Here is a 23,472-nt window from a genome sequence, read left to right on the forward strand (position 1 = left end):
ATAGTGAATGGAAACCCTCACACAAGAGCCCAAAATCTGTGGGGTTTTGTGTGTTTGTGTTTGTGTGTGTGTGTGTTGGGGTAGGGGAGGCAGTGGGTAAAAGCTTGCTTCCAAGCCTGGTGACCTGAGTTCAGTCCTCAGATTGCTAATCATGGTTTTAATCTTGTGGTTCTCAACCTTCCTGACGCTGTGACCCTTTAATACAGTTCCTCGTGTTGTGGTGACCCCCAGCCATAAATTATTTTCATTGCTACTTCATAACTATAACTTTGCTACTGTTACGAATCATACTATAAATATCTGATGTGCAACCCCAGAGGGGTCATGACCCACAAATTGAGAACCACTACTTTAATCCATCTTTAGGACTCTTTACATTGTTGCTTGTAAGATCAAAGGCATGGAAGTCCCAGGAAGAAAAATACCGGAGGAAATTAAAGCAACAGAACGCGACATGTGTTATGCTAAATAGCAACTAATAATAAAGAGAAGTATTTATAGCATATTCCTTCAGTGGTATCTTTAAAATTTTGTATGTTGCTCATCTATCACAGACTGATTCGAATAGTGTAGTAATGATTATGTACAGCTGGTCCTCAATTCCATGGATTCTGCATCTGTGGATTTAACCAACTGTGAATCAAAAATAGTTTGAAAAAAACTATACTGAATATTGACAGATATTTTACTATGAGTCTCTAAAAATACAATTAATAAATATTATACAATACTTGCCTTTTATTAGGCATTTTAGTATTCTGGAGACAATATAAAGTTACAGGAGAATGTGTATAACACATATGTAAATCCTGGGCTGTTTTATTTAAGGACCTAGGCCAACCTTAGAGTTGGTTTCCATAGGGGCCGTAGAATCAGTCTTCCATGGAAACTGACAAACAACCACATGTACACACACATACACACACACCTACACACCTACCTGTGTGATATGTACATATATAATATATACATAATGTGCAAACACATTAAATCTAACATACAGTGTATGTTTGTGTGTGTGGTATCTATGTTTTAGTCGAAGCTTACTTTCCAAGGATCAGAACCTCTGAGTATACAAAACCCAAGAGACCACCAATGAATTGTAAGCCAGGGAGACCAGGAAAATTAACAGTCTTCTGGAACTAGAATTGACACATCCCATCTATTTCAGAGAAGATGAGTGTCACGAAAATAGGAAGACTTAATTCTCAATATAGACTTTCAGATTAGTTATGGCGGTGCATATTTTTTATCATTCAGAGGGAGGAAATGAAAGCAAGAATTAATATGCTCTAAACAAACTGTCTTGCCAGGTGCAGTGGCTGACACTTGTAATCCCAACTGATAATGCGTGAGTGAACAGAGTTTTGTGGCATTTGTAACAACCAGAGGAGGCATCTGAGAACCCACAGAACAACCCGCAGCTGCCTTCATGAACACCAACTTCAAGGGCATGTTAAGAATGCATGAGGCCCTCAAAGCAGGTATAGCTAGCTATACCACATTTCTGATTGGTTTATCCCACTAAAAGGATCTATTCTTTGCTAAGACCAGAGAGTAAGTTTTGGAATTCTGAAGTACAAACCTCTAACACAAATACCCCTACCATTCGGCTTCATCTTACCAGCTCTGTTCTGACAAGATAACAGGGACGTGCAGCTATACCCTTGGAAGGACCAAATGCTATTGGAGGCTGGCATGGGTTGCCTGTGATCCCTGAACTCCAAGGTTAGCATTAACATGTAGTTTCAGCAAAATGGATTCTTTGGACCTTAAATGGATTGTCATTTAGGGGAGAGAGGCAAAATTACTATGCAGTCATGTTTTCCTATATAACAGCCACTTTGATAAATTGACATATCATTATTCATCTTTTTCTGCCTTTTACTCCTCAGTCCAACATCCCTTAGGTACAGGACTTCTGGTTAGTTGGAGAAATTCTTTTTCATTTACTGACAATACCATCCTACATGATATTCATAATTAGATCTTTAAAACATGAGCAAAATAATATTAAATTCCCATCCAGTCAAATAAATGCAGCTAAGCTATCATAGTGAAAACTCTATGTACCTTGCAATTTTGACTGTATTGCTCTTATCTCTTCAGTTTGGTTTTGGTTGATGAAACGAAGATTCTGATTCTCCACTTCCAGCTAAAAGAGCAAAATGATATTCTTTAGTCTAGTGTATTTTTAAAATACACTAAAATTATAAAATTTAGAAAATGGCAATAAATAATTACTCTATTTGCAAACTTGTGAACTTTCAGCATTGATTATCAATCATAACAATCATGTCATCAATATTGATTTGTCCAGAGCGAAAGGTTTCAACTCTATGCATTTCAAACTGTAAAATGATTTTAAAACTATTTCAGCATTTAATCTGTGCTGCTCAGATACCAAACCTATAAACTTTATAACATGTACATGTAATACTCATAACCATTTAAAATTAACTCGTTATAATATGACTGTTTACAGTCATCATCATGAGTCTACCAATATTTCAATTTTAAAAATATGATATTAAAGTATAATAGGTATTAAAATGAAAGCAGTCTATGCCAAGTTTTCCAAATATAGGCCCATAACCAAATGATCAGAATTTCATGTCTCCTCATAGTTGTATATTCTGAAGACTTTAATCAAAATAAGTAAATAATAAAGGAAAAGTACAGCAATAAATACCTCATTTAACTTAACAGTTACCCATTCTTTGATCTTTGCTGCTTTTTCTTCTATTATTTTAGCTTCTTGCATTCTTACTTGTTTCTGAAATAACATCAACAACTTATTTAGTTAAGACATAAGCTCCCTGGCTTGTAGACATCACATCATCAGATACGGAAAGCAAATCCACTTAGAACCGTTTCCAGGTTAACACATTTACCTCCAAATCACCAAACAGATTTTTAAAAGCCCAAAATTGTCAGGCAAAGCTGTCCATGCCTGTAATCCTAGTCCTTGGAGGCTAAGGCAGGAGGATCATGAGGTCTAGGGCCAGCCTGAAACGGTAGATCTTGTTAGCGCAGAAAGACATAGAGGAGGGAAGAAAGGAAAGAAAACTGTTCAGCAGAGAGACGAAGGAGCCAAAGGCCCATGCAGATGTGACGACACACCAGACTGTCATTCATGCGATCCAGGAGCTCCATGGGCACAAACCTCTGGGCATGACTGAGGGGTTTTTTTAGACGAAGTTAATCAATGGGAAAGCCCACCTTAAATTCAGAAGGCACAGTCCCTTGGACTGGGGACTTGGACTGAACAAAAGGAGAAGGTGATGGGCTGTACCCTCAAACTGGGTGATGAAATAAACTGTTCCTTTCTCAAGCTGATTGGTGAGGAGTTTTGTTGAAACAATAGGAAAGTATCTACCTAGTACCAAAAGCACTGCTAATTCCTGCAGCACTTCTCTCTCTCTTTCTCTCTCTCTTTCTCTCTCTCTCGTACTCACTCACACAGCAAAGTGAATCCCCTAATTATATTAACAAAAGGAACTATTTCTGGACCAGTAGAATTGGATCAACTAAGGCAGGGGAAGAATGCAAAACTGCTTAGGAGCAGGGCTATTTTCTCTCTCGGACACTAGTTTTAAAACATCCAGAAAACAAACACAGAGAAATTCTAGTTCACATTCGACAGCCTTAAAACCCGGCTCTGGTCACAAAACGGCTGAGAATGTGAGCAGCATCTAAATCACAATCGGTGGGGGCTGGGCCTGCTAGAAACTAAAAAACCAGCAGCCTAAAACACTGACCCCATAGAGCAATGAAAATTTTAAAGCATCTGACAAACATAACAGTCACATTAAATGATATTAAATGGCCACTTAAGAAGTCATTTAATACTAACATACATTTGCGTTGATTTTTGAGATAAGGTATTACTCCAGATTGGCCTCAAACTCATGGCAATCCTCCTGCATCAGCCTCTCAAATCCTAGGATGAAAGGGATGAGCCATTGCACCTAACTCCTAGCGAATTTTTGTCATGAGACTTAAAGCACTCTACAGCTCATATAAGCCGCCTGAGAATGGTACATTGCTGAGCAGACAGAGGATTAGTGACAACATAAATATGTACAATGGTCTGTAAACATTTTCATAGATAGACTCCTTATGTCGTCCAGACTGTCCTCACACTAATGATCCTCCGGCATCAGTCTCCACGATTCGGGGATTACAGGCATGCCCCACTATATCCAGTTTGGCTGCAAATATTTTAGGGACATAAATGTCTTTTATAAACAAAATACTTCCAAATGAAAAAGATCACACTTAAATTCTAAAGTCTGAATGTTAATAGCATTGACACATCTAAAAAACTACTATAGATCTGGGACCAGAGAGATGGCCCATGAGTAAAGGCCCTGCCACCATGTCTGATGACATGAGTTCTATCACCACATGGTGGAAGGAGAGAACCAACTCCTGCAAGTTGTCCTCCACCTCTACACATAGCAACACACACACACACACACACACACACACACACGTGTATACACATAATAAAAAGTACTAGATCTTGCCTTGAGTCACCCAAGACACGAAGGGAATGGTATTTTTACTTGTACCTTTTTTTAAAATTGATTTTATTGAGCTATACATTTTTCTCTGCTGCCCTTCCTTCCTCTCCACTCCCCTTCAACCCTCTCCCATGGTCCCCATGCTCCCAATTTACTCAGGACATCTTGCCTTTTTCTACTTCCCATGTAGGTTAGATCCATGTATGTCTCTCTTAGGGTCCTCATTGTTATCTAGGTTCTCTGGGATTGTGATTTGTAGGCTGGTTTTCTTTGCTTTATGTTTAAAAACCAGTTATGAGTGAGTACATATCATAATTGTCTCTCTGGGTCTGGGTTACCTCACTCAATATGATGTTTTCTAGATCCATTTATTTGCCTACAAATCTCAAGAGTTTGATTTTTTTTTCTGCTGTGTAGTTTAAATGTACCACATTTTCCTTATCCATTCTTTGGTCAAGGGGCATTTAGGTTTGTTTCCAGGTTCTGACTATGACAAACAAAGCTGCTATGAACAAAGTTGAGCACTTGTCCTTTGTGGTACGATTGAGCATCCTTTGGTATATACCCAAAAGTGGTATTACTGAGCCTTTACTTGTACTTTTTACCAACACATGTGACACAATCCTAGCAGAAAGAGTTCCCCCCCAGATAAACAGACATCAGCTGGGTCTTTAATTGCACAGTAAGGAGCACACATAAATACGACTGATGATTCAGTTCTCCTAACCTGCTCTTCAAGCCGCAGCGCCAAGTTCTGAATGATGTCATCCTTCTCCTGCATTACAGACTCCAGATCTTGACACTTCTTATATAGCCGAGTCTCTGACTCACTTGTTTGAATATTAGCTGCTTTTAGTTTCTCCTCCATAACTTGTACCTAAATTCAGAGGGTAAAATAATAACGTTATGCCATACTGAAATATCATAATTTTAAGCTTAGAATTTTACTTTAACATTAGGTTCTTAAAGAGTATCACAAACTGAAAATATTAAGCAGCAAGGTAGAATGTATTATTAGGACTTTAAAATCTGAAGACTGTTTGACAAGCGGTGCTACCTTCAGGGTTGGTACCAGAAGTCACCAGACTGCCGCATTTACATAGGGAGGAAGGCACATACTTTCCAGAGCAATGTATGCCAAGTGTTCATATAGAAGCAGAAGGCTCTAGCCCCATCCCCCATATTTAGACAAGAAAGGAATATAAGGGAAGATAGTGAGTGGTAAGATAAGATGGTGAGATAAGACGCAAATTAGATGGGCAGGTCAATAATTTAAAAAAAACAGTAGAAAAGAAATTTAAAGCCCAAATAACAAAATGATTAAAAACAAACAGAAACCATGAGCAGAAGGCAGTGGAAGGACATATTAGTGTCATTTGCCTAATGAATGCTCTCCAGTTCCAGCAGGAACACATCAGTGAATAAAACAGACCATCAAAATCTCTTCCTGCATCCAAGTTACACTTCAGTGGAAAGAGACAATAAGTGTAATCATAGACACACGCAACTCAACAATAGAGTGTACAGTTAGTGAGGAATGGGCGTGAGGTTGGCGGATGAGCCACGCTTCATCTATTTTTGTTTGTTTTGTTTTGGTTTGGTTTTGGTTTTTTGGTTTTCTCAAGACAGGGTTTCTCTTTGTAACAGCCCTAGCTGTTCTGGAACTAGCTCTGTAGACCAGTCTGGCCATGAACTCACAGAAATCTGCCTGTCCCGGCTTTCCAAGTGCTGGGATTAAAGGAGTACACCACCACTGCCCAGCTCAGTTTTTAATGTCTAAACCACACAGACCCTGCTTGGATCTTCTGCAAAGCATGTAGACACATATGGAATCTCCAAATGACATATGTGCTAAGTCTGCTCATCACATAGACTGTGAATCTACCTAACTCAGTGAGGTTGACTCAGTTACCACCTTCTGACTGACGCTCTTCTCTCTGCAGATCACAGACCCAATCCCTGCACTGTAGAGAGCTAACACACTGGAAGCCTCACCCGAGACTCTATGAGAAGGTCTAAGTAAGGAAAGTGTTTGTGACAGAAAGTAAAGTGTTGAGAACGCTATACAATGTTCTATAAATAAATATCACTACAGTATTAATAGGGAAGGATGTAATCTTATCAGAAGCTTGGTGATCACACAGGCATAAAAAAGAAAAACGAATGCATCTGAGAAATTGAAGGGGACAGTTCAAACAAAAGCAAATCTTTCCATCACTTCAATAACATCAGAGTGATCATAATGAGTCCTTACAGGAAGCTGACATTCAGACATGTTTGACTGAAGAGTGTTTTAGAAGGAAGTCTGGAGGTGTTTGGTTTTATCTTTATCCATGAATACCAGGTTTCATGTGGGTTCACTGTGTAAATGTAACTTGGATTCAGATGCCAAAACTATTCTAATTAACATACACACAGCAGGAAGCTTTGAAAACAAAAACAGTTTCAACAGAGGAAGAAAACATATTCTGCTCTTCAAATAATAATTTAAGTGGCTTTAGGTTTAGATTTTTTTTAACATAAAGTGGTCTTTTTTGGATAAGCTATAAAAATTCACACCAAATACAAAGGATTACCTAAGAGATTTTCCATGGAAAATAGTCCAGCAGGAGAAAAATAGAGAGTAAATACTCCAAACAGTTTCCCAGTTATAAACAGGACAGTCTGCAGCTGGGGAATTAGGAAATACAGCCCAACACCAGTATGCCAGTCCCTCCCTGGGAATAAAGTAATAGAAGGTAACCTCAGGAAAGACGGTGGGCTCGGAGAGGCTCAGTCAGTGCCTGCTGTGCAAGCATGAAGACTTGAGTTCGGATCCCCAGCACCCACGTAAAAGCTGGGCGTGGCCGCGCCCAGTGCTGGGAAGGAGAAGAAAGGTAGATTCCCGGGGCTCAGTGCCCAGCAGTCTAGGCAAATCCATGAGCTCTGGGTTCAATAACGGAATCTTTTTCACAACAGGAGGTGGACCTCAACAAAGAAGCCTCTTTATGCAGGGGTCTGAGGTTAATAGACTCATGAGAAGTCAGAGTGCAGAGAAGTAACTAAGAGTGTGCAGAGCGTGCGGCGCTAAGTGGGATCTCTACAGACACCCCTTCCTTCTACCAAGACTCGGAGTCCAGGGGATTGAGTGTAGGAGCAGAGGTCCGAGAAGATAGTTTGGGAAATGTCTCAGGACACAACCGGGCCCTCACTCATTAACTCCTACCATAGCAGCCATGGTTGCTGCCACAAGATCAAGCCAGTCAACGCTCTAACATGGAGAATGAAGAGAGCGACACTAGGTCCCCACCTTTAGCTGAGTGGTTTACTGGCAGTTGATGGCCACTAGGAGAGGGAGAGTCAGCATGCTTCAGTCCTGTGGCCCATGGATGGATGCTCCCATTCCAGAGGATGCTGTCCTACACCCATGTGCATAATGGAACTAATTGGACTCAGAGGGGAAGAAGAAAAATAAGGTGGGAGGAAAGATGGCATGATGGAGCTGGAATTGTTGAGGGTGGTCTAGGAAAAGCTGGAGGTGGGAAGTTGGCATGGGTGGATATGATCTTACTACATGTATTCATCTATGAAATTACCAAAGAACACATTTTTAAAGAACTTAAAGGAAGAGAGTAATTGAGGAAGACACCTGACACTGACCTTTGGTTTCTATATGCACATGAGCATGTGTGTGCACACGCACACACACACACACCATATACATGTACCAGAGAGAGAGAAAAACATGTGAGCAAAATATAAGTAAGTAACCTTACAGTTTAGATATGAAGTATCTCCCAACGGGCTCATATGATGAAGGCTGGGTCTCAGACCTTTGGACCCAGCCCTTGAGATGTGGCTGAATCCTGAGAGCCCTGACTTCAGTAATGGATTAATTCACAGATGGTATCAAAACCTGATGGCATTGTTGATGAAAGGTGGGCTGTGGCTGAAGGAAGGATCACTGGAGAGCATGAAATTGAAGCTCTCCAACCCTGGTGGCACTCTTATATTTTCGGTGTGCATCTGTCTGTCTCTCCTCTGCCCGGCCCACCCCCTTTCTTGCTGTCGCTATAAGGTAAGCATCTCTACTCTGTCACCAGCACTCTCTGCTATGATGCTGTACCTCACCATGGGAGCCAGCCGACCACAGACTGAAACAGTGAGCCAAGAAATGATCTTTCTCCTGTAAACACTTTCTCTCATGCTATTTGTCAAAGCAGTGCAAGGTCTGACTCCCCAAGAGCACGTGACAACAGAGGCCGACATTCAGCTATAGTCTACTATTATGGGATATTTTGATTGCGCTCTGACACTCCTGAGACTGACAATAAAGTTTATTTTGAATCAGAGAGTGGAGCTAGCTACTAGCTGACTAAAATTAGTAGAGAGGTTTTGAAGGACTCAGGACACAGAGAGACACAGCAGTAGCAGGGTGGAGCTTAGAGAGACAGAAGAGGCCACTGGTCACTTCTCCACCATTTCTCTAATCATTCAGGTTTTTACCCCATAGCTGACTCCTGAGTTTTAATTGCTAAAGAATAGCTAGATAAACACTTCAGTCTCCTTTTATTAGGTCAGAGCAGTTACATTTGGTTGCCATGTGAAACTGCCCTTTCCTTACTTAGGAAAGGTCTATAGCTCTGGACAGCTAGGACCACGTCTTTATGTCAAAGAACACGTTCTTGTGTTATGCATAAATGCCACAAAGATCCTTGGATGTATCACTGTTGTCTGAATCTTTTAAAAGTGACTATTACTTTTGGATAAACAACTTTCTGAGGCAAGAAAAATATTGGCCAATGTGCAAAGTCTCAGGGAAAGAATCACAAAATAATCCCAGGCATCTTGCCCGCCAGCTGGTTGTGTTATGACCAAGTTCCACAGGCCTCCCAGCCTTCCTTGGTAATCACCATGAATAAGATGTCTACGGAAAAGCTAAGTAAGCGCTTACAGAAGAAACAGGCAGCCTTTTTAGAATGTCCTGCCACAAGCACACGGAAAACAGCCCAGTTCTTTTTCCATTCATTTAACCTTAACCAGACAAGAATTTTAGCTACTCAGACACTGGCCAATAACAAACACCGACCCGGGGGCTAGAGAGGTGGCTCAGCCATTAAGAGCACTGAATGCTCTTCCAGAGGACCCGGGGTCAGTTCCCAGCAACCCACATGGCAGCTTACAACTGTCTGTAACTGCAGTTTCAGGGGACCTGACACCCTCACGGAGACACACATGCAGGCAAAACACCAATGCATATAAAATAAAAGTAAATAGTTTAACACATACACACACACACATACACAGAGAGAGAGAGAGAGAGAGAGAGAGAGAGAGAGAGGGAGGGAGGGAGGGAGAGAAGGAGGGAGGGAGAGAAGGAGGGAGGGAGATGGAGGAAGGGAGGGAGAAAAAGAGAGAGAGAAAAAACAAATTCAAAGTGCTTTAAATAAACTCTCGCAAATATCTACACACAGGTCCTCCAGTGTGGAATACTTTATATTTTCGGGAGTTCTTTCCTTCTGGGTAAATTCCTATTTGCTCCCACTCAGCATATCCTTGAATCATTTTCTCTCTTTGATCTTGAAATTCCTAAGCTGTTCTGCAGGAAAGAACTAACTCAAGCAGACTTGAGCTGCTCAGATTCCCCAAGACAGGGATGGCCTCTGATTGGTTTGAGGCAGGGGGTAACAACCGCTGAGCCTTTGGACCATCCTTATAAACATGACTGCCTTGACTCTCTAACATCGTGGGGGACATCAGATCACTGATGCTGACAGTTTGCTCGGTATATGTCTTAGTTTCTTCTATCATTGTTATGAAACTCCATATCCTAGGCAACTTATACAAAGAAGGGTTTATTTGGGCTTATGATTCCAGAGGGATGAGAGTCCGTCACCATATGACAGAGGCACGGCAGCGGGCAGGCATGGGCCAGGGCAGCATGGAGCAGCAAGTACGAGGCAGAGAAAGCAAACTGGGAGTAAGGTGATGCCCACTGCCAGTGACATACTTCCTCTGGCAAAGCCACACCTCCTAAGCCTCCAAACACAGCACCACCAACTGGAAACCAAGGGTTCAAAGACATGAGCCTATAGGCAAGTAATTCTCACTCAGATCACCCTAAAGGTAACTAACTATTGCTGTTCCCTCAACGTCTTGGGTCACACTGTACCAGTTTGACTCTGGCAGTCATAGACCTACAGAACTGATCCCCACTAAAATTCCTGCACACCCAGCACTTGGGAGGCAGAGGCAGGCGGATCTCTGTGAGTTCGAGGCCAGCCTGGTCTACAAGAGCTAGTTCCAGAACAGGCTCCAAAAAAAAACAAAAAAACAAAAAAAACTCCTGCACACCAAGCTTTGCGGGTCTTGGAGCTGACAATGTTTTGTAAGTCTTGCCCAATGCATCGTTGATGGGAGGAGTGAACACATCCTTGCATGACTTCCAACAATTCAGTGAGCCTGAGGGTAGTTGGAGGGGGGTGGGGCACTCACAACTCACAATGCCTTTTTAAAAAAAAATTATCCTACCAATATGGAAGCAGCACAAACCCGCACTACTGCTCACAGAACTTCCGCCACCACCACTACCACCGTCCACATGCCAGGCATTTAAATCAGCTTCAATCTTCACAACAGCTAGCTCCTCTTACTCCTATGTGAGGAAATATTCCGAGTATTTTACTCCTAGCAACCTACTTAATTCTACAAAATGCCATGGGAACGAGAGTGCCACAGTTTACAGAGAGGAAGCTGCAGCCAGGCAACAGGAGAATGAAGGTCAATGAACCTGGCAGTTTGTGTTCTCTAACTACCCCGCTACAAACTCTGTCCTACAGAGACGGCCAGCTGTCAATATTAGCCGTATGCTATAAGTGGCAAACCAGCAAACCTGATACTCAAGTCAAAAGAGTCCTCCAGTCAAAAATTTAAAAATGGTAGCTGTTGGATCATAACACAGTTAAACCCTTAGGTCTGTCCCCAAGGGAGAGAAACATGAACTCCATTTTTATGTCCTTTTGATGGTACAGACTTCTCCTGGCCAACCTTAGGTCTCACATCCCCCATCTCTTCCCACCATCGCTGTGAAGGAGGAGGGGAGGAGAAGGAAACTGCGGACCACCAAACACTGAGCGCTCCTCCTGTGAACGGGAACTGGGTGACTGTTCTCTGAGAACCCTTGAGAAGAACCGAGGTAGAACCCACCGGAGCATGCACCACGGTGTCACACTGACCTTCCTGTGCTACATCCCATATTCACCTCCTCGAGCCCTGCGGACTCAATGCGACATTCGCAGAAGATATCCTCATTTATTTTTCTATGCAAGGATCGTTATAAGACATCAAGAGATTAGGTTCTGGTCAAGATCAATCTGACTTGTGGAATTATGTTTTATGTATATCTATTTACTAAACCAATGAAGAGAATTTAGATTAGCATTCTTCTCAAACCAGGAGGGCAAGAATAGCTAAAAATCAAAACGAATAGAAATGCATGGCTGGCATTGAGAATTCTCATCCACCACCAGTAGAGATGCAATCTCACGCATTCACTTCACATCTTGAACCTCAGCACTCGGGAGGCAGAGGCAGGCAGATCTCTGTGAGTTTGAGGCTAGCCTGATAAACAGAGGGTGATCCAGGACAGCCAGGGCTACATACATAGAGAGACCTTGTCTTGGAAAAAGAAAGGAAGAAGAAAGAAAGAAAGAAAGAAAGAAAGAAAGAAAGGAAGGAAGGAAGGAAGGAAGGAAGGAAGGAAAGAAAGAAGGAAAGAAGGAAAGAAGGAAGACAGAGAGAGGAAAAAAGAAAGAAGGAAGAAAAGAAAAAGAGGAAAAAAGAGAAAGGAAGGAAGAAAAAAAGAAGAAAAGAAAGAAGAAAGAGAATTGTCAACTGGCAATCTAGAATTCCAATGTATAACCAAGAAAAATAAGAACATATGTCCATATGCAAATCATCACAGAAAAAGAGAGCTAGAGATTGAACGTCTCCTGATAGGAGTGTGCGATACCACCCAAGAGGCAGTACTGGAAAAGAGAAAAAGGAAAGATGAAAGTGGGGAAATAAACGTGAGCTTTAACTGTATTCGACAGCCGATGACGACGCAGAAGAGCCTGCGAACAGCACCATGGGGAGCTGAGCAAATGCAGAATGCACAAAATTTGAGGGGAAAAACTAACTCAATGGCTTCAACAAATGCCAAAACGAAAGAAAAAGACTACACAGACTGAAGTCTATGACACAAATAAAATGTGTCAGTCTAGTTCTGATTCCAATTTGAATAAGTCAGTAGTTTAAAATGAGGAAAATCGTATATATAATGTATATATAGTACATATATGCTATTATATATATTAACTAAAAAGAGATACTCAAACAAATACATGTGCATGCACATGTATCACACTAACCAAAAGGCAGAGACAACTGAAATGTCCATCAATAGATGAATAAACAAAAAAGTGGTTATATATATATTATGTATATTATATATGTAACATGGGGGATCAAAATTATCCTACTAAATAAAGCCAGACACAAAGATCACATATTAAGTGAATAATTATAAGAAATATCCAATCTAGGTGTGGTGGCACACACCTGTGGGAGGCTGAGGCAGGAGGATTATAATTTAAGGCCAGCCTGGATCACATATCGGGACCTTGTGGTTTTATCCAGAGTGGGTAAATTCACAGAGACAGAAAGCGGTCTGTGACTGCAGGACTTGAGGAGAGGAAAGCCACACTAAACACTCAGTGGCAACATGTTTCCTTGGGAAATGATGGGGATAATTTGGAGTTAAACAGAGATGTTGATTATATAATACTGTAATTTGTCTGTTTAAAAATAACTACTTTTATATTATATGAACTTCAATGCAATCAAAAAACAGTAATATGATCTAGAGAAAGGGTTCCACAGTTCATAGATTATACTGTTTTCCCAGAAGACTCTTGTGCAATTTTCAGCACCCACAACTGCCTGGAACTCAAGCTCTGATAGGAATCAACACACGGGTCTCAGTGGGAACTAGCATTCACATGTGCTCTCTCCCCCTCCACTCACACACACATAAAATAAAAGAAATATTAAAGAAAAACAAAACCAGAAGCAATTCTGAGATGTCTGAGAGAATTTTGAATGGTATCTAGCTCTCTGACAAACTAAGGAACTTTTGCTAGTATTTTTGGCATGGCAATGTTACTGTGGTTAGAATTTTTTTAATGATTTATTTTATTTGCATTGGTGTTCTGCCTGCATGTATGTCTATGTGAGAATGACAGATCCCCTGGAACTGGGGTTACAGACAGTTGTGAGCTGCCATGAGGGTGCTGGGGTTACAGACAGTTGTGAGCGGCTGGGAATTGAACCCAGGTCCTTTGGAAGAACAACCAGTGCTCTTAACCACTGAGCCATCTTTCCAGCCCCATGGTTGGGATTGTTTTTCATGGTTGGGATTTTTAAGTCTTTTAGATTAGTTGCTTTGATTTTACTCAACTTTACGCATGGGTACAACTGTATGATATCTGCTGTTTGATATCAGAATAATCCAGTTATCCTGAGTGGAGGAAAGGCTGACCAATGATACGGTGGTGGCAATTTGACTAAGTCTCGAGAGCCCATTGTACGGTTTCCCTACTCTCATGCACGGTTGGTTTCATGTAATAAAATTTTAAGATTTCTTTTCAAATATAAACAAGAAATCAAGGATGAGGTTGGACTGGCATTGCTTAGAAATCTGTGAAGCCACTCTCACAATCTGCTATGTAAAACCAAGTCTAGCCTCTAGTCTAAAGGAGGACACGCTGACTGGCACCACTGATGCCAGCAAGCAAAGGTAGCCAAGGACGGAAGATGGCAGGTCTACGGACAGGACAACTGTTGCACTATGCACTTCTTAGAAAGAATTTTGTATCATCTTGCATTCCCACCAGCAATGCAGGAGTGTTCCCTATTCCCCACATCCTCTCCAGCATAAGTTGTCATCAGTGTTTTTGATCTTGGCCATTCTTACAGATCTAAGACGGAATCTCAGAGTTGTTTTGATTTGCATTTCTCTGATGACTAAGGATGTTGAACATTTCCAGAAGTGTCTTTCAGCCATTTTAGATTCCTCTGTTGAGAGTTCTCTGTTTAGATATGTACAGCCCCTTTGGATGTCAGTGTGGCGATTTCTCAGAAAATTAGGAAACAACCTTCCTCAAGACGGAGTAATACCATTTTTGAGTATATATCCAAAGGATGCTCAATCGTGCTACAAGGACATGAGCTCAATTATGTTCATAGCAGCATTGTTTGTCATAACCAAAACCTGTAAACAACCTAAATGCCCCTCAACCAAAGAATGAATAAGGAAAATGTGGTACATTTACATAATGGAGTACTACACAGCAGAAAAAAATAACGACATCTTGAATTTTGCAGGAAAATGGATGGAGCTAGAAAACATTATTTTGAGTGAGGAAACCCACACACAGAAAGACAATTATCACATGTACTCACTCATAGGTGGTTTTTAAACATAAAGCAAAGGAAACCAGCCTACAATTCACAATCCCATAGAACCTAGACAACAATGAGGAGAGTAAGAGAGACATACATAGATCTAATCTACATGGGAAGTAGAAAAAGACAAGATCTCTTGAGTAAATTGGGAGCATGGGAACCTTGGGGGAGGGTTGAAGGGGGAAGGGAAGAGGCAGGGAAGGGAACAGAGAAAAATGTAGAGCTCAATAAAAATCAATTTTAAAAAGAGAATTATGTGTCGAAGTTATTAGAAATGTTAGTCTGAGCAAGTGCAATGGAGAGCTCTCATAAAAGGAGAAGCTATGGACTGAAGAACTTTAAGGTGGGTGCGCCCATCCAAACCATCCCCTTACTGCTCTTAAAGCCTAGAAGGGGCTAAGCGACAAATCAACATCTAAAGAACCAAAGTCATATAGAAAAAAAATAAGAATAAAGAAAAAACCTTTTCTTTCTTTTCTTCCTTCCGTTTTTTTTTTTTTTTTTTTTTTTTTTTTTTTTTTTTTTTTTTTTTTTTTTTGTACTTTTCAAGACAGGGTTTCTCTGTGTCGCCCTGGCTGTCCTGGAAATCACTCTGTAGACCAAGCTGGCCTTGAACTCACAGAGAACCGCCTGCCTCTACCTCCCAAGTGCTGGGATTAAAGGTGTGTGCCACCACCGCCCAACAAAATAATCATTCTTAATGCAGCAATTCAAGCAAACTTTAGTTTCCTCTCAGACTACTTTTAAACTCATGGATTTGGTTTTTCTTAATAAAAATATTAATATATGAAATATATAGCTTTGTACATAATTTTCCTAATGTAATTCTAAACATTTTCTCTATTAATTTTCAATGAGATTACTTGAAATTTGTTTAACAGTTCCTGACTTTAAGTTTACTTACTCTTCTACAATATGGAATTCATATCAATTTTCAACTCTTTATTATTATACATAAAGCTTATATGAACATACTTATATATAAAATTTAATTAGAGATGGGATTTCTATTGAAAGTTATATTTGACTTTAAAAGTAAAGTATTTTAAAGTCCTTTTTTCCCTCTTGGAAAATATATAAAGGAACAAAATAGAGTTCAATTTTTCCACTCTATGGATTGAGCTCACGAACAGTCAAAATGATGAGATATTCAGGAAGGTTGCCAGCTGTCCTACTACTTTGAGCTAAATAATCTTTGTATGCACAGAGACAGGTGAAGATTACATGATACTAAACAATCTTTATATGCACAGAGACAGGTGAAGATTAAATGATACTCTACCTGTTGAAAAGCCTTTTCTGCTTGGCGTTCAGCATCGATAACTTGCCTCTCCAACTGTTGCATCTACAGGTGAGGGAGGGCAGAAAACACACAAATCTTTATATTTGCGTTTTGGGAAACAGCTTTAAGTCTCACAACGTCATCAATTTGTAAAAACAAAGTATTCCTTTGGATAGGAATTATAATTAACACATTAAAAGGCACTTGGTATATAAAAATTGATGAAATGTCAGAAGTCTTGATGCTTTTAGGACACTGTGGTCCAGTCCTTGGCACATATCTTGGTAACTTTGTAAGGGTTGTTTGGTAGTTCATAGACTGGTACTGTTACTGTTATCATTCTTCCATATAGAACTTCATATGCCACAGGGGAGTTCATCAACAGATTTGAAACAACTGGTCAATACATATTAAGAACAATAAAAAGTAACACTTTGATGCTGTATTTGGCATTTTGGCCAAAAGTCAAGATGAAATTAGAGAAGCATGTATTCTTACAAACTCCATGGATGGTATATTCCAATCACGGCTGAGGCGTCTTATAGATTGATGGAAGTATATAAGAGACTGATTAAGTGCAAATCCCAAAATAAATACGGAGAGTACAATGCTAAAGGATCTAGTGCTAATTAAGGGATGAGTGCTAGGTGTTGAACACACAGCCACGAGGTGAAATTTGGACCAAGTTTAGGGAGGCATGTGATTGGACCAGTGCTCACTGCCACTCTTCTCCCGGACAGTTGGTTTGGATACCCACAATATTCACGGTAATTTCCAACTCTCCGCTTCTCAGGGCTGCCCCGGAGGACGAGAGAGAGAGAGAGAGAGAGAGAGAGAGAGAGAGAGAGAGAGAGATCCAAACACTGTAACAAAGAAAAGGGGTACAGATGGGGAAAGTGGACAAAGTTTTCTATCAAAAAAAAAAAAATGGTAACTACAGCTGCTACTTCCTTTCACATTCCAGTACTCTGTCACTGCAAGTTTAAAATATCTTTTGCTGACAAGAGATGGATCTCCGCCCTTTTATGTGGGCTACACATAACATCCAGAGGCCTCCAACAGGTGACTGTGGGAGGAGGAATTGTGTTAAGTAGAGAGTCGGTGAGGAGGCTCAATGGGCTTCTCGGGAGCCATAAAGAGTGTAAAGATCAAGATGCAATTTGGAATTTCTTCTGTGATAAGTAGCTGGTAGTGGGGCTGGAGAGATGGCTCAGTGGTTAAGAGCTTTGCCTGCTCTTCCAAAGGTCCTGAGTTCAATTCCCAGCAACCACATGGTGGCTCACAACCATCTGTGATGAGGTCTGGTGCCCTCTTCTGGACTTCAGGCATACACGCAGAAAGAATATTGTACACATAATATATATATATATATATATATATATATATATATATATATATATATATATTTTTTTTTAAAGTAGCTGGTAGTCTGCCTGAAACACGAGGGTGTTGTTGGGTTAAATGCAGAGGATTATGAAGGAATAAATGTGTTTAACACAAAGCCCATTGGGCACCTCAATCAAGAGGCAATGGCTAATAACCCACATCAAGTAATAAAACACTGCTGTGCAGACATAGCCGCCATGTTTAATGGACCTACTCCCCCAATTAGAAAGTACTGATGGCATTTAGGCATTTTTTTATGCTTTGCTGGGCTTTTTTTAAACCTCCAAACGATTCGGAAAATAAAAACTGGTGAAAAATACAATGTGTTATTGAAAGGCCGCTTGAAATGTGGCAAATCCAATGTAAGATGGAGCATAAGCATTGAACACATACTTCATTCAGTAACATCTACCGTTAGAAAACACTATAAAAATGTAGGGTATCTCCAAACAAATTTTACATTAATTCCATGTTGAAATATTTGAGATATGTTGCATTAAATCAAATAAGCCATTAAAATTTATTTCATATCTTTCTCATTTTATTCATGTATCCATTAGAAAAATTCAAAAGACACAGGTAGTTCATATTATAGCTCCATGTCCAATAAAGGCACAGAAATCTGTTGTCATCGCATGTAGTCACTTAAGGATGCAAATGACAGCACTTCCTAAAAGGCAGGGTGTTATAGGGACTGAGATTTATCAAGAAGGTTCTCAAGTGCATCCTTTGGACCTGGATCATCTTTAATTTTTGTGAAAATGTTTCAAGCATTAATAAGCTTAAACAAATTTTACTGAGTTTTTGCTTAACTAGACACAGACTATCCATTAACGATTGGACAAGCATAGATCTCTTAGCTATCTCTAGACGTTTCTTACCAAAACACCTGCTCCACTACCAGACACATCGCAAGCTCCACTGGGGCTATGCGGACAACTTCACCTCTGTGCTAACTGCAATCCTATTTCAGAGGAATTTCTGTACTTCTGTTGCCTTAACCCATCTTCTAAGGCAGTGATTAGATTTCAAGGAGAAACAAATTCACAAAACCTTGTTAATTAAATGTTGCTAGTGAAAGGAAAAGAAAATTTCTGCAGAGACTTATAAATATCAATTATGATTTTTTTTCTTGAGAGCTATTTAGCGTCTGTACTAAGTAGAGATGGCTCAGTGGGTATTGCCATGAGAGTGTAAAGACCTAGTTCAGGTCCCCAACATCCATGTAAAGCTGGGCATAGTGCCCCTGTGATCTCGCTCCTGGAGACATGAGAGGCAGACAGGAGAATGTCCACAAGCTCATGGGCTGGCTAGCCTGGTATACCCTGAAGTGGAAAAGAGACTCCACCTCAAACAACACGAGATGCAGGGTCTGACACCTTCACCCAACTACTGTAGCACACATACATCCATCTTCACTTACACATTCACACATATATCACACACACACACACACACACACCACATACATAATCCACACCCATAAAGATTAATTTTGAAGTATTTGCTTTCTAGTGATAACAGGAAGGGCAGAATCTAGTCTCTATTATTATATACCTAGTATAAGTCTTCATACACAGTAGATATTGAGTCGTATAAATTATTAATGAAATGACCATGATTTGTAAGTATCATGTGTATTTCAAGAATGGCTGTGGTGCCTAATTCTGATTGTTAATCGGACTGGATTAAGAAATGATTGGGATAATAGTAAAGCAAGCTTGTGTCTGGGAAGCTATCTACAGAGATGGTCAGATCACAAAGCCTCTGATCTAATGAACGGATTAAGCCTCTGATGAATTCATAATTGCCATGGCACTGTTGGGAGTTGGTAAACGGTGGGTGGAAGAAGCAGGCCCAGCTGGAGGAAGTAAGTTACTGCAGGATGGGATGAGTCTTGGGGAACACTATCTTCTCCCTGGTTCCTTCCTGTACTCCCTTTCCTATGCTTCCTGACCATCCTGAAATGAGAGACTCTGCTGCTCAACGCTTTCTGATGGACAGAAACCTCTGAAACTGGATAAACCAGACCCTTCTTTGAGCTCTTCTCTCACGAATTTTGTCACAATGCTAAGAATAGAAATCGACAATATTATGTTTACTACTGCCAAACAAATTTATTCCTGCTCCTGTGGCTCTACATTATAAGTGCTGGAAGGAATAATTCATGCGTGAAATCCTTCATGACACAACACCTTACACATGCCAGTTCATCAGTAAAAATTTAAAAATTTAGTAGTTGATAGTAACCTTGCAAAAACATTTCTATTCTAGAAGAGCATTATAGGCATGCATACGCTCCCTTACTAGAAGGGTATTATACACATGCACACACTCCCTTACACACAAACACATGACACTTCACAGTGCTTTCATATACAAATAGGCAAAATTCGTTGCTAGGCATGAGAAGATATATGTATGTATCACTGAATAAAAAGAATTTTTAAAACCATAGTTTTACAGGTCACTTTTGTTATTTTTATTAAAACACAAAAGTAGTCCACAAAATATTAAGAGGAAAGTAGAAAGGAAAGGGGGGAAAGTCCTGAATTTGGAAGTAAGATCTAAATTAGAACCAAGATTCCACCATTTATGAGTGGTTTAAGGATGGATGGGCAAATTCTTTAATATAACAGCTCTCCATTCCTTATCTGTAAGATGAAATAACCCTTATTTTAGTATATTTATATAAAAATTAAATAGTAAGACATCTAGCATGATATTGAATATTTTAATAGGTGTTCAAGTTTTACAGAGAACATTTTATAGCAATATATTTCTAGCATACACATGTATTGATTTTATGAATAATTTAAGTTGGGATGATTTAGTTTCAAATGAACAAACTACATTTAAGAGACCCGAGTTTTAGCTCTTACTACAGTACTTCACCAATAGTTTGTCACTAGGTTCTATAATTCCTGTGTATGAAACTGGGATCATACAACCTTCTCTATTACAAAATGCGAGACTAAAAGAAAAAGAACCGGTAAATGCGATGGGAATGGGCTTAAGGTATTTCAGTAATTGAAAACATGGTGATAGCATTTCTAGTGTTGTAATGTGAACGACAAAAATCAAAGTGTCAGGCCTGAGGGTATAGCTTAATGATAGAACATTTATCTAGTATGCATGGGCTCTAAGTTTAAACTTCAGTAACACACACACAGAGGAAGAGGGGCAGAGAGAGGAAGAAAGAGATCTGTCTAAAACCAGGGAGATTTTTATATATATATATCAGTCATTATAAATGTGCGTAGATGTACGAAATATTATATGTGGGATTCATTCAAATAGAACTCTGGGAACTATAGGTCAGTGTACAGATGGATGGATGGATTGGTCCTGAATTGATAAGCATTAAATCTAGAAGATCCATATATAAGGACATACTTCCATGTGTTGAAAAACCTCTCCAATAAGAACTTTTAAATGTATATGTGAAAAGATATCAATGACGTATTTAAAGACAAAGCAGGGACTGAGGGTGTGCTCAGCTAGGATGCAAAAAGGTTTGGGTTTGATCCTCAGCCACCAAAAAAAAAAAGCAACAAATAAAAACTATATAAGGAATGACATGCAAATGACATGTTAGCAGGAAAATTTGTTTTTAAAAGGTAATGAGATGAGATACACAAACACCAAGGAGCTATCTCTATGTCATAGAATTGTGTTAAGTAATAGGGAGAGTTAATTCCATTTAAAAAGAGTATAATGGATACTTCCTGGGCTCCCTGCAGGGACTCTACTCCCCGCAGACTGCCTCTCTCTTCCTATCCCACCCAGCTTGCATCCAGAACCCTTCTTCCTTCTGCCCCCTTCCCTCTTTGGGCACATAACACCACCCTGCTCAGCCTGTCTGGGCGCTGGGGGCGAATCCTCAGGGCAGGCAGGCGGGCGGGAGTCCCTTTGTTACTCTGGCCTGCCTGCACCAAGCAAGGTAGGTGCTTTGTTTATGAACTACCCAACCAACACAGAGAGCTAATCTTGGCACCAGGACAGCCATCATTGGGCACGGACATCACTGGAGCACCAGGAGAGCCATCACTGGGGAGTGCCATCACTGGGAAGGTACATCAGTAGGCAAGGAGACCTGATCCTGTAAAAGAAGATCCATAGGAGAGCATTCGGAGGAAGAGATGGGCAGGCACCAATGCAAGAATTTACCCAACAATCTGAAAAACAATATGAAACCACCAGAACCCAGCAACCTCACAACAGGAGGACATGAACACCTTAATCATGAAGAAGTAGAAAAAATTGACTTTATGAAAGTGATTGACACCCTTAAACAGCATGTAAAAAATGCCCTTATAGAAATGGATGAGAAATATAACAGAAAGTTTGAAGAATTGAGTAAATCAGTGAATGAGACCCTAGGAAACCAAGGAAAAACAATCAAACAGATAATGGAAACAGTTCAAGACTTGAAAACTGAAATGGAGGCAAAGAAGAAAACACAAACAGAAGGCTGGCTAGAAATGGAAAATCTAGGTAAATGAATAGAGACTACAGAAACAAGCATAACCAACAGAATACAAGAGATAGAAGAAAGAATCTCAGATTCTGAAGATACCATAGAGAAAATAAACACGCTGATCAAAGAAAACAGCAAGGCCAACAATCTCTCATCACAAAACATTCAGGAAATATGGCACACAATAAAAGGACCAAACCTAAGAATAATAGGAGTAGAAGAAGGAGAAGAAGCGCAGCTCAACGGTCCAGAAAATATATTTAACAAAATTATAGAAGAAAACTTTCCCAACCTAAAGAAAGATATACCTATGAAGGTTCAAGAAGCATACAGAACACCAAATAGGCTGGATCAAAAAAAAAAATCCCCTCGCCATATAATAATCAAAACACAAAGCATACAGAATAACGAAAGAATATTAAGAGCTACAAAGAAAAAAGGCCAAGTTACTTATAAAGGTAAACCTATCAGACTTACACCTGACTTCTCTATGGAAACCATGAAAGCCAGAAGGTCCTGGATAGATGTACTGCAGAAACTAAGAGACCGTGGATGCAAGCCCAGACTACTATACCCAGCCAAGCTTTCGTTCACTATAAATGGAGAAAACAAAATTTTCCAGGATAAAAACAAATTTAAACAATACGTAGCTACAAATCCAGTCTTACAGAAAGTAATTGAAGGAAAATCACTAACCAAGGAGTCCAACAATGACCACAATAACTCAGATATCTAGAGACCCTTCACCAGCGCAACTCAAAGAAGGGAAACACACAAAATCTACTATTAAAAAAGTGACCGGAGTTAACAACCACTGGTCATTAATATCACTTAATGTCAATGGACTCAACTCACCTATAAAAAGGCACAGACTAAGAGATTGGATACGAAAACAGGATCCAACATTCTGCTGTTTACAAGAAACACACCTCAACCACAAAGACAGGCACCTACTCAGAGTAAAGGGTTGGGATAAGGCTTATCAAGTAAATGGACCTAAGAAACAAGCAGGTGTGGCCATACTAATTTCTAACAAAGTTGACTTCAAACTTAAATCAATTAGAAGAGATGGAGAGGGAAATTTTCTACTCATTACAGGAACAATTGATCAGGATGAAGTCTCAATCCTGAATATCTATGCCGCTACTATAAAAGCACCCACGTACGTAAAAGAAATATTGCTAAAACTCAAGGCAGCCATCAAACCGCACACATTAATAGTAGAAGACTTTAACACTCCTCTCTCACCAATGGACAGGTCAATTAGACAGAAACCTAACAGAGAAATAAGAGAATTAATGGAGGTAATG

At 40.0% G+C, this 23,472-nt stretch overlaps 1 protein-coding gene across 2 annotated transcripts in view; it reads right to left on the minus strand.

The window, feature by feature from the left end:
- Positions 1-23,472, minus strand: part of Plekhh2 (pleckstrin homology, MyTH4 and FERM domain containing H2) — a 115,027-nt gene that overhangs the window by 61,078 nt on the left and 30,477 nt on the right. For both annotated transcript variants that reach the window (XM_057782394.1, XM_057782387.1), the window contains exons 3-6: positions 16,297-16,359; positions 5,257-5,406; positions 2,693-2,776; positions 2,074-2,155 (exon numbers count right to left, since the gene is read on the minus strand). In XM_057782394.1, the coding sequence (XP_057638377.1) occupies positions 2,074-2,155; positions 2,693-2,776; positions 5,257-5,406; positions 16,297-16,359 (379 nt within the window). The remainder of the gene's footprint in view (positions 1-2,073; positions 2,156-2,692; positions 2,777-5,256; positions 5,407-16,296; positions 16,360-23,472) is intronic.

The sequence above is a fragment of the Chionomys nivalis genome, chromosome 1 (assembly GCF_950005125.1).
Source record: "Chionomys nivalis chromosome 1, mChiNiv1.1, whole genome shotgun sequence".
Lineage (NCBI taxonomy): Eukaryota > Metazoa > Chordata > Mammalia > Rodentia > Cricetidae > Chionomys > Chionomys nivalis.